At 40.7% G+C, this 12805-nt stretch overlaps 1 protein-coding gene across 4 annotated transcripts in view; it reads left to right on the forward strand.

Moving 5' to 3' along the window:
• The window catches only part of Slc4a7 (solute carrier family 4 member 7), an 89082-nt gene that overhangs the window by 19291 nt on the left and 56986 nt on the right, over window positions 1–12805 (forward strand). For all 4 annotated transcript variants that reach the window (XM_052190361.1, XM_052190363.1, XM_052190362.1 and 1 more), the window contains exons 2-3: window positions 5618–5699; window positions 12171–12317. In XM_052190361.1, the coding sequence (XP_052046321.1) occupies window positions 5618–5699; window positions 12171–12317 (229 nt within the window). The remainder of the gene's footprint in view (window positions 1–5617; window positions 5700–12170; window positions 12318–12805) is intronic.

Below are 12805 nucleotides of genomic sequence, written 5' to 3' on the forward strand. Positions count from 1 at the left end.
TTTAGGAGAAATTATTATCCCTTTCAGATAGTCATTTGCAGTAATAAACATTAATTGGGGGGTTTCTATCCCATCTTAGATCATTTAATTCCCAAATAAAAGACACAAACTTTTTATATTTACAATAAGCCTTAAAGCACTAGAGCTGGGAAGATATCTACCCTCTGCTATTTTGTCTATTGCCCTGTCAATAACCCTGAGACATCACTTGCCATGTTCCTCCTGGGCTGCTCTTGCTCCACCTGGTTGACCCTTGGGCCATGTTTTCAGGATCCACCTCCTTAGTGTTGTCTTCTCATTCCTCGAGGTCAAGCCCAGGAGCCAAAGCCCTGTCTGCTTCTCTTCTGCCCAACTGCAGGCTGTAGGCATTTTTATTTAACTAACAGTTTTAAATTAAGGAATAGGGTTTGTACAACAAAAGCTGGTAAACTTGAAAATTCACCGGTAGGTAGGCAACTAGACCGTTGGTACAGAATTCAGCTTTATGATACATAGCTACAGACTGAATCTCAATACTCAGTGCCTTCGTTCTTCTGGGAGTTTCAGTTTGTGGCCACATGTACCCCGTGTACTTTTGTTGTTGTTTTATCATATAGCCAGATGGCCAGTTTTTATACAGCCTCTGCAGATGGAGTCTTTACTACTCAAGTTTCACAGTTGAGAAAGTGGAAAAGAGAGAAATATAGTTGTTATTTGTTTCCTCTCCATTTTTGGTTAGTTAGTGCTGCAAGTTATGTGTGTGTTTTAAAGACAGGGTTTTGGCTGAGAGATGGCTCAGTGGTTGAGAGCACTGACTGCTCTTCGGAGGTCCTGAGTTCAAATCCCAGCAACCACATGATGGCTCACAACCATCTGTAATGAGATATCTGATGGCCTTTTCTGCGGTGTCTAAAGACAGCTACAGTATACTTACATATAATATATAAATAAATCTTAAAAAAAAAAAGACAGTGTTCATATAGCCCAGGCTAGCCGTTGACTCACTATGCAGCTTCAGATGACCCTTAAACTGATTCTTTTGCCTTTACATTACAAGCAAATCACACTACTCCTACGCCACATGCCCTATGTATATAATATTTTTAGATTAAAAGAAATTGCCTTTAAGCTAATTTTGGTGCTTCATACCTTTAATTTTAGCATTTGGGAATTTGAGGATTGACATTAGTTCAAAGCTAGTGTGGGTTACAGAATTAAGTCCCTCCCTCCCTCCCTCCCTCCCTCCCTCCCTCCCTCCCTCCCTCCCTCCCTCCCTCCCTCCTTTCCCCCTTTACTTTAGGGCTAGGACTAAAACTTGGTGCCAGAGCATTCATCTAACATAAAAAGGTCATAGGTTCAGTCCCAAGAACTGTCTATTTTTATTTCTTTATGCTAGTTACACTTGAGAAATGTAATAGCAACTAGATGATGTTTGACCTTGTTTTCTTTCAGTCACATTTTCTGAGCAGTTCATAATTTAGTGTAGATGCTATTAAACCTTTTCCTTGTCTTATTAGTAAATACAAATAACCAAACATGGAAACAAGCATCTGGGAACAAAACTGGCTTAATTGATTTTTAACATCTCTGATTTTATTTATACCTCTGTAAATTGATATTTCACTAAATAATATAATCTTGAGATCTTTCCTAAGTATGTGTTTAGATGATCTACTTTCAAGGTAACCTTGAATGCAGTTTGTACCCTAAAGTCCTCCCGAACTTCTCCTCTTCCTGCCTCTCAAGTGTTGGTTGGTATTAATCTTTGCTGTTGTTATAAAACCTACTTTCACTTTTCAGATTTCGCTCCTCTACCCAGGTTTTTGTTTTGTTTTGTTTTGTTTTGTTTTTTTTGAGACAGGGTTTCTCTGTGTAGCTGGCTGTTCTGGAACTCACTCTGTAGACCAGGCTGGCCTTGAACTCAGAAATCTACCTGCCTCTGCCTCCCAAATGCTGGGATTAAAGGTCACCAGTGCCCTGCTTCCTACCCAGTTTGTATCTGTGTGTGTTTGTATTCCTTCTTGGAATAACTAGTTTTCTGAAGCCTCATCCTCCCTTTTCTCAGTGTGCATGTTTGTTTGTTGCATGCTTGTGAGGCTAGAACAGGGTATTGTGTCTTCCTCTGTTACTCACCCAGAGCCTTCTGCATTCTCCTACACAGCTACATTCCCATCCTATAGACTCCCCAACTGTTTCATTGTATTTCTTAGTTTAAGATTGTCCTCTTACAAGTGACTTGTTTTGTTTCTTTACTTGTTTTCTTTATAAATAGAAATTCTAGGTCTGGTGTGGTGCAGGAGGCCGAGAGACAGGCAGGTTATTCAGAGTTCGAGACCAATCTAGTCTGCATAGAGAGTTCCAGGCCAATCATGGTTGCACAGTGATACCTTGTCAGAAAACAACAACAACAACAACAACAACAACAACAAAATAACAAAAAGACCCAGAGCCCACTATATTAAGAGTGGAAGTGAATTGTACTGTGTAGCCTCCTAGCAATAGACTAAGTAGATCAGGAAAAGTGGTATCCATCCACATCATCTGAGGATTCTGCTTTTTTGTGCAGGTGGAAGTATCTTTCTCTGACAGATAACTTAAAATGGTAGAGTTTGTATATTTTAACTTAATATAGTTGTAAAATAAGTGCAATGTAAATATAAAGTAAATGGTAGATTGCTGGCAGAGTAATTTTTAGTGCAAACTGATTACATTTGTTAATATGTCTGAACATGTAAAGTAGAGTTGTGTTTTTTGTTTGAGGTCAGGAGGCAGTTGTATTGCTTTGTTTCTTATCCTGGCAGTTGTGCAGGCTAAATGAAAGCTTGGATGGGAGCAGTTAATCCCTTTAGTGTGGACAGTATGTTGCCTCTGAGGACACAGACTTGGCCTCTTAGGTTCAGGAGAGAGCTTGTCAGATGCATGTGTGGGAACTTAAATGACATGTAATTGTTGAAGGGCAGCTAAAATTTTTAATGGAGGGGGTTTTTAGTTACCAAATCCACATCCTTTGTTTCATTAGAATACAAACAGTGATTTAAAAAAAATAGGATAAAATAAAAACAAACCAGAATAGGACAAAACAAGTAAAAAATCACAGAAAAAATACAAGAAATACATACAGATGCAGAGATACACATAACCACCTACAGAAATTCCATAAAAACACACTAGAAACCATTAATACAAATGTAAAAGACCTATAAGGCAAGAATAAAGAGAAACAGAAAAATGATGCCTAGACAAAGCATTATGAGACAAAGATCTTCTAAAAAATGCCACAGCTTGTTTTGTGTTGGCTGCCTACTGCTGGGTGTGGGGTCTGTTCTTAAAGAGTGTTTACATATCCATTGAGACTCCATTGGAGAGAACGTAGTTGGAGATACTGGGTTAGGGATGGGCTTGTGTCTCCCTCCTCCTGTCAGTGCTGGGACTCCATCTGGCTTAGTCCCACGCAGAACCTGTGCACTCTGCCACAGGAGTTCATCTGGGCATCCATCCTGTTGTGTTTAGAAGGCTTTGCTTCCTTGGAGTCCTTCATCCCCTCTAGCACTTACACTCTTTCAGTCTACTCCTTTGCAGGGATCCCTGAGCCCCAAAGAGGCGGCAAGGTGGTGCGGGGTGGGGTGGGGCCTTGATGGAGCCATTCCTTTTAGGACTTAGTACTCTGAGGTCTCACTGCACGTGGTCTAGCTGTGGGTCTTTGCATTTGTTCCAATCTGCTGCAGGAACAATGGCTGAACAAGACACTGATTTGTGTCTAGCAGAATTTCATTAGGAGTAGTTTTATTGTCTATGTTCCTTTAGCAGAACATATTTGGACTTTCCATAATTCATGTTTTATGTAGTCTCAGGTTCTTGGCCACCTAAGCAGTGTCACATATGGATTCCTTCTCTTGCAAGTAGGCCTTATAACCAAACAGATATTAGTTGATTACTCCTACAAGCTTTGTGCCACTATTTTACCAGTAGATGTTAGAGGCCGGTTACCATTGTCAGTTAAAGGGGTTGTAGCTGGGTTGCTGTTTCACTTTCTCCTCTGATAAGACATAGAGCATCTTAGTACCATGATCACTATTAGTAGGGATGAAGTCTCTAGTTAGGCACCAGCTCAACTTCTCCAGGCAGAGTAAGGTGTGCAGGTGCCTGCCATCTTCAACAATGAGGCCTACCATCAGTTTGTGGGGAGCAGACAGAAACCTTGGCAATGTCCTGGCTTTGGGGATGCTCTTGGGTTGGTCCCCTTCGGTCAACACCTCAATTAGACTTCACTCATCCTGAAATTGGAGGATTCATTGGGTGACGAGATGTTCGTTGAGTTGGGGTTTTGTTGTTATTCACTCTTGAGCCTGGTGTTGTTTCTGACTTTGGCCTTATTACTAAGGAAGTTTGAAGAACTTAGACTAATCAGACAAACGTGCTTTTTTTCTCAGTTTATTGTGTGGAATATAGTAATAGCATGCTGAAGTGTTGAGGAAGTCATTTAACTTCCCTGAATTAATCTAAATGCTACCATTCAGAGATCTATGTGAGTTTTTCTTTGTTTGTCTAGTTTTAGAAAGTAAGTTTAGACAGCAGAAAACCTGTATTTCCTTGGTATGCTATGCCTGGTGCTGAAGTTTGTGGATCAGATAGTGAGAGCTGAGCTAGGAAGAATTTACTTGAAAAATTAAGCAGACCAACCCAGACCTTGAGTTTAAGTAGTGAGAATTGGGGGGAAAGCTATTAAACAGCTTGTCAGTGTACTGTGTGTGTATGGAAAAGCATTACACTGCAGGGCAGCACTACTAAAGGTTGTGCAAACCTTTCCTGGCACAATAGTCTATACAGGGTCCAGAGTAGCTGCATGTGGTTGTGCTCAGACCCAGAACCAGACTTTGAGAGATAGGGTATGTATTTTCTGTTTGCATCTGTTTAAAAGAATTGTACAAATAAGTTTATACTGTGTAGGTGATGGTGATTATGATGTTGTTTTAAAGTCATTAGGACTTGAGAAAGTATAAACTACATGTTTCTTTTAAGATGCTACAAACAGTATTTTGTAATAAATGTGTTTACATAACTATCATTTTTGTAGTTCTGGCAAAGGGAACTTTGTGAAACTTCGACTTTAAGTCTTAATTTCACATACGAACCAGAATTTCCCTAGAGGTTACAACTTCGGCTTTTCCTTTTTAGGGAAATGAAAAGTTCTCACTTTTACTTGCTATTTGTTAACTAACAAGTAAAAATGGTACTACACATTGAGCCTACCACTTATTTTGGGCAGTTTTGTGTTTAACTGTTGCAATAGTTGTTTTTCTTTCACTATAGGACTTTGGAGCAAATGTCCAAGCAAACATTCTGGCATTTAGAACAGCAGTCCTTTGACATAAAATTTCTGTTTTCTTTGGTCCTGGGTATATTTTATTGAGGATAAATTTAGTATTTTTTTTAGTGGCTTATGACACTGTTACTTTCATTCTTACCATGAGAATTATAATTATGGGTTTAAAAATTTGCTGTAAATATTTTTTTAAAAAGATATGGTCACTCAGAATGTTACTTTGTTAGAAGGCATCTGCATTTGGCTCTTTGAAATAATAAAGATGAGTTTCTTGTGTGCATTGGATTACAGTAAAGGAGAATGCCTTGTTTTTAGGGTCCTGATGAAGAAGCTGTTGTGGATCTTGGCAAAACTAGCTCAACTGTGAACACCAAGTTTGAAAAAGAAGAATTAGAAAGTAAGTTCATTTAAAATAATTTATGTTTAGCAGGGAAATGAGTAATGCGCTTGTCAGTGTTTTCTTATGCTTAACATACAGTTTCTGGAAATGCTGTTTACTAGAAGACTGTTGAGTGCTTTTCTAGTTCAGATGTTCATCTCTGTGACCAGGCTATTTCCTGATGTTCACTTTCTCGAAGTATTGGCATAGATAGATTTGCCAAAGCTGTTCTCACCTCACTGACAGTTGATATTACTTGTGAAAAGAAAAGTAATGATTAGAAAATGTATTTTCTTTCCCCTGATTTTGGTAGCCTTGCTGGAGTACCAGATTTCAAGCCACGGGTATCATTTGCTTATTTCATTGGTGCTAAAGTAGCCACCACTTAGAATTATGCAGCAAATGATTTCTTTATCCTCCTTAAATGGGAAGAAATCCTATTTCTTTGCTTCCTTTGGTTTCAGAAATAGTTTTGGAGTTATAGAATGTCAGCACACACAATATAGAACATTTTTGTGTGCACCTTACACGGGCTTATCTAATGTTAATACTATGAAATCATACCATTTGTGAAAATACAAAAGCTAACACTGGGAAACTAGAAGCGGATTTACTTACAGTTTCCTTAGCTTTTGTTTGGAATTGACTAGTTTTCTACTACTGGCCTTTTCTGTTCCAAGTGAGTACCCCAGTTGACACAGTTTGAGATATGTGGTACCTTTACTCTTAGGTTGTTGTGTCTCCTTTGGTTCCTCTAATCAGTATGAGTTTCTCATTCTGGCCTGGTGGTCATGACACTGACAGTGGAGGAGAGTAAGTGGGGTAACTTTGTACAGTTTGAAGATTGAGATGAAGTGTGTACCACAGCAAGGAACCATGCAACATGGCTGTAGATATTATATCATGTTACTGATGAATTAATGTGGAACATTTGGCTAAATTCATGTTCATGGAAAAGTTTGCATAGACACTTTAAGAACTTTTTCTGTTAAAATGTTCCTGTCCTATATTAGATACTTAATCTGTTGCTTTTAAGAAAGAAATTGAGTCCTTTGTGTTTTAGTCTGAATTTTTTTTTTTTTTTTGCCTCTGCCTCCTGAGTGCTGGGCTTATATCTTCATGAGCCAACATGCCTGGGTAAAAATGACTTAAAAGTCCAAAAGTACCAAGTGTAATATATATTATAACAGAGGATACCAAAGACAAGAGCAAAAGAAACAGTTAAGACTAGAGCTTTAGTATAGTCTCATCTTTTTCTAGTCTTTCTGCTATGAACTCATAGAACTTTTTATCTTAGGTTGTATTAGGTCAATGTGCCAAGGGTTAGTTGGAGCCTTGAGATTGTAATCTTAATACACAGCAATGGGGAATTGCCTCTTCATTATAGTTTCACTAAAACAGAGTTGTAAAATCACTGGGTTTAGTTAGTGCATTCTAATTCACACGTATAATTAACCATTTAAAAGCATTCAGTTCAGTGCTTACATGTCATTGTTGTACAACTGTCACAGCTTTAGTTCTAGAAGCATGCCTGTCATCCCCATAGAAACCTTGAATAATTAAATTTTAAATCTCTAAGCTCTGGTATAATTTTCCTAATAATAAAGTCTTAATATCTGTAGAGATTGTATCAAGTTCTTAGCATTTTAGGAAGAGTACTTGGGTACTAGGAGATGTTTCAACAAATTAGTTAAGTGAGCTTCCTTAAGTCTGGCTTTTACTTTAAAGTCTAAGTTTTTATTTTAAAAATGCTCAGTTACTTAATACGTTTTTTGAGACAAGACCTTGCTCGATAGCTCACTCTGCTCAAGAGCGTGCTGTGTAGCCTAGGTCTGGTGGTGCTGTGTATCCTAGGTCTGGTGGTGCTGTGTATCCTAGGTCTGGTGGTGCTGTGTATCCTAGGTCTGGTGGTGCTGTGTAGCCTAGGTCTGGTGGTGCTGTGTAGCCTAGGTCTGGTGGTGCTGTGTAGCCTCGGTCTGGTGGTGCTGTGTAGCCTAGGTCTGGTGTTGCTGTGTAGCCTCTGTCTGGTGGTGCTGGGTAGCCTAGGTCTGATGGTGCTGTGTAGCCTCTGTCTGGTGGTGCTGTGTAGCCTAGGTCTGGTGGTGCTGTGTAACCTAGGTCTGGTGGTGCTGTGTAGCCTAGGTCTGGTGGTGCTGTGTAGCCTAGGTCTGGTGGTACTGTGTAGCCTAGGTCTGGTGGTGCTGGGTAGCCTAGGTCTGGTGGTGCTGTGTAGCCTAGGTCTGATGGTGCTGGGTAGCCTAGGTCTGATGGTGCTGTGTATCCTAGGTCTGGTGGTGCTAGGTAGCCTAGGTCTGATGGTGCTGTGTAGCCTCGGTCTGGTGGTGCTGGGTAGCCTAGGTCTGATGGTGCTGTGTAGCCTTGGTCTGATGGTGCTGTGTAGCCTAGGTCTGGTGGTGCTCTGTAGCCTAGGCCTGATGGTGCTATGTAACCTCGGCCTGGTGGTGCTGTGTAGCCTAGGTCTGGTGGTGCTGTGTAGCCTAGGTCTGATGGTGCTGTGTAGCCTAGGCCTGATGGTGCTGTGTAGCCCCGGCCTGGTGGTGCTGTGTAGTCTAGGCCTGGTGGTGCTGTGTAGCCTAGGCCTGGTGGTGCTGGGTAGCCTAGGTCTGATGGTGCTGTATAGCCTAGGTCTGGTGGTGCTGGGTAGCCTAGGTCTGATGGTGCTGTGTATCCTAGGTCTGGTGGTGCTGGGTAGCCTAGGTCTGGTGGTGCTGGGTAGCCTAGGTCTGATGGTGCTGGGTAGCCTAGGTCTGATGGTGCTGTGTAGCCTAGGTCTGATGGTGCTGTATAGCCTAGGTCTGGTGGTGCTGGGTAGCCTAGGTCTGATGGTGCTGTGTATCCTAGGTCTGGTGGTGCTGGGTAGCCTAGGTCTGATGGTGCTGTGTAGCCTCGGTCTGGTGGTGCTGGGTAGCCTAGGTCTGATGGTGCTGTGTAGCCTAGGTCTGATGGTGCTGTGTAGCCTAGGTCTGGTGGTGCTCTGTAGCCTAGGCCTGATGGTGCTATGTAGCCTCAGCCTGGTGGTGCTGTGTAGCCTAGGTCTGGTGGTGCTGTGTAGCCTAGGTCTGGTGGTGCTGTGTAGCCTAGGTCTGATGGTGCTGTGTAGCCTAGGTCTGATGGTGCTGTGTAGCCTAGGCCTGGTGGTGCTGTGTAGCCTTGGTCTGGTGGTGCTGTGTAGCCTAGGTCTGATGGTGCTGTGTATCCTAGGTCTGGTGGTGCTGGGTAGCCTAGGTCTGATGGTGCTGTGTAGCCTCGGTCTGGTGGTGCTGTGTATCCTAGGTCTGGTGGTGCTGTGTAGCCTCGGTCTGGTGGTGCAGTGTAGCCTAGGTCTCGTGGTGCTGTGTAGCCTATGTCTGGTGGTGCTGTGTAGCCTAGGTCTGGTGGTGCTGTGTAGCCTAGGTCTGATGGTGCTGTGTAGCCTGGGCCTGGTGGTGCTGTGTAGCCTGGGCCTGGTGGTGCTGTGTAGCCTCGGTCTGGTGGTGCTGTGTAGCCTCGGTCTGGTGGTTAGTCTTCCTTGTCAGCTTTTAGAAGCACACACCTGTGTAGCTATTTCTAGAGTTTTAATTGAAGAGGGGAAACTTACCTCTAATGATAGGAAAACTATATCCCATGGCCTAGGAGCTCTGTCTGAAAGAAAGGGAAAAAGAAGAAAGACAGCATTAGGGTGGCAAGGAAAACAGAGAACACAGCAGAGTTTTTGAAGCCTCCTGTCTTTGCTTCCTGATCTGTCCAGATAGGAATGAGCAAGAGCCTCATGTGTCTGCTGTCATGCCTTACTGCATTTAATAGACTTAATGTGTGTTCTCAAACTAAGCTGAAGTAAATCCTCCTTTTAAAAAAGTTGCTGGTCATGTATTTGGTCTCAACATCCAGAAAGCTGATGTTAGAAAAATAGGTAATATCCTAGGCTAGCCTTGAACTTAGCGTTCAGTCTCGCAAGTGCCAGGATAATGGGCTGTGCCACCAGGCCCAGCTTCATTTATTGGATTGATATCAAGTCAGCATATTTGCAAGTAGGAAATTGACAAACCATTGGGTTCAAATGTAGTTGGTAAGGATCGAGTATACATGTCCAACTCATCTATGAGGCCACACATTCCTGTAATCCCTACTTGACACTCAGAGGCTGAAGGATTCTGAGTTCTTTGCTAGTCTAGCAAGACCCTGTGTGAAATGCTAAAATGAGAACAGAAATTTGTTTATAGTAAAAATTAATTGGGGCTTTCTACCTCACCTTTGATCATTCAGTTTCCAAATAAAAGACAAAACTTTTATATTTATAATAAGCCTTAATAGCACTAGAGCAGAAGATATCAGTCCTCTAAGCTATTTTACCTATTTCTCTGTCAATAACCCCCAGGATATGACTTGTCACATTCCACCTGAGAAACTTGTCCTCTGACTGGCAAGTCCATGGCCAATTCTCATGATTTCTTACCCCATGGTGTTCTCTTCTCTCTCTTTACTCTCCACTCTCCTCTCTCCTTGTGGTCTCTCCTCAGACCCCAAACCAGGGAACCGAAGCCCCACATACCTCTCTTCTGCCCAGTTATAGGTAGGCTGTAGGCATTGTTATTTAATTAGTAGTTTTTTTCTTATTAGGTATTTTCTTTATATTTCAAATGTTATCCCCTTTTCCTCATTTTCCCTCTGAAAATCCCCTATCTCCTCCCCCTGCTCACCAACCTACCCGCTCCCCTTCCCTGTTCTGGCATCCTCCTATATTGGGGCATCGAGTCTTCTCAGGACCAATGGCCTTTCCTCCCTTTGATGCCTAACAAGGCCTGCATATGCATCAAGGGCCATGGGTCCCTCCATGTATACTCTTTGGTTGGTGGTTTAGTCCCTGGGAGCTCTAGGGGTACTGGTTGGTTCATATTGTTGTTCCTCCTATGGGGCTGCAAGCTTCTTCAGCTCCTTGGGTCTTTTCTCTAGCTCCTCCATTGGGGACTCTGTGCTCAGTCCAATGTCAACTAATAGTTTTAAGTTAAGGAGCAAGGTTACATAATATCATTTGATGTATATGAGGTTTCCTTGTCCCAAAGGCAACCAGGTCTTGGGGGCCAGTATATAGCCTTGCAATACAGCAACAGATCAAACATCAACAGAAAAATCTCAGGGTAAAGTGTTTCTGAATATATTTATTTCCTGACCATCTTATGAATTTTTTATGAAAAGAATATTATTAGCCCAATATTTCAGCATAATGTTTTATGTTATATATAAAGAAAACAAGCAAGCAAAAAGTTTTTTTTTCGTTTTCTATAGTTGCCTTTATTTTAAATTTATAGTTCATATCTCTCTGTTTTCAAAAAAGCAATGCAACTTAAATAATGAACTGGTTAAGCTATTTGAAGGAATCAGGTTGTCACCTTTCAGTAGTGGACATAGTATTTTGCTATATGTATCCAGTCCATTTCATTCAGAGACTACCTTTTGTTTTTCTTAGAGGGATTAGAATACAAAGGATAATATTTTCCTAGAAGTAACTTTTTTATTCTAAAAGCACAGTAATGGAGTTACTTTATGTGTATAGTGTGTATATAAAGTGTGCTAATTTTTTAAAAGACATATTTAGTTCTTTATGTGTTTTGCCTTTATATATATGTATGTATCATGTTCATACTGGTACCCACAGAGGTCAGAAGACGAGGTCTTGAATCCCCTGGCAATAGAGTTACAGATGGTTTTGAGCTTTTATGTAGGTGCTGGGAATAAGTCTGAAAAGACTCAAAGACAAACAAGCCCTCTTGACCCCCTAAACCATCTTTCTATCCCTGATTGATGCTTTTAGATTATTTATTTATGTTTGAAGCTTGATGTTATTTAAATCAAAAAACAAACCCTTTGAAACACTGAAAAAATAGTAAACAAACATTTACTTAAATGTTAGTGTATTATGACACACGAGGTACCTAATAACCCTTAAGACATATACTAAGGATGTCTACTAACTTGAGTTAGTCCTGATTGTGGGCAGAATAAATGTGTATAGGTATATTTGTGTTTGTATACTTAAACACTTAAGTAGTTTTGTTAATATTTTTTAAAAGTACATAGCTTTTTGTTGGTTTTGTTTTGTTTTGTTTTGTTTGCCTGTTTCCTATCTCTTCAAAGCCCTGGTTAATCATGAACTCTCATTCTTCCCTCTTTAACTTCCTGAGTTCTGGAAGGTAGAATAAATTTATCCTATATTTTATGGTATATGTAGCTTCTCTTGATTGAGTTTAGATGACAAAGTTATGCTTACATGAGTAATCCATGTGGCTAGTTTAATGATCAATTTTATTGCAAAGCTCTACTGTAACATGTTGTGACACTTTTATAAAATAAATAATTGAAGACAGTCGTTGACGTCTTAACTTTGAGCTTAAATGTAATTCTTTGTTTCTAGAATAAAGTGTGGTGTGCTTTCTTGAATATCATACTTTCACTTTGGTTAAACTATTAACATATTTTAAAAACTTGAAATAGGTCATCGAGCTGTATATGTTGGTGTTCATGTACCATTTAGTAAAGAGAGTCGTCGGCGTCACAAGCATCGTGGGCACAAACATCACCATCGGAGAAGAAAGGACAAAGACTCAGATAAAGAAGATGGACGGGAGTCTCCGTCTTATGGTAGGAAGAAGTTGCCCTCTGCTGAGGGCTTAATGTTTTTTCTAAGAAGTTCCATCTTTTTAAATTTCACTATTTTTTCTTTATAGCTGAGTAATATTCTGTAACATAGCATAGATGTATCATATGTTCCTTACAGGCAACAGATGTCATCTGTTGATGGACATCTGGGTTCATTTTCATTTCCTAGTTACTGTTACTAGAACAGCAATGAACATAGATGGGCAAGCATTTCTTTAGCAGGGTCTAGAGTCCTTTGGGTATATGTCCAGGAGTGGTATTGATAGATTATGTGGCATATTTTATTTTTATTTCTTGAGAAACCTCTAGAATGACTTTCAAAGTGGCTGTAGTCATTTTTTGTTTTCATCAGAAGTATATGACAGTTCTCCTAGACCAAAATCTGTGGTGCGTGATTGTGTGTGTGTGTGTGTGTGTGTGAGAGAGAGAGAGAGAGACAGAGACAGAGACAGAGACAGAGAAAAACAGAG

Source organism: Apodemus sylvaticus, chromosome 8 (assembly GCF_947179515.1).
Source record: "Apodemus sylvaticus chromosome 8, mApoSyl1.1, whole genome shotgun sequence".
NCBI lineage: Eukaryota > Metazoa > Chordata > Mammalia > Rodentia > Muridae > Apodemus > Apodemus sylvaticus.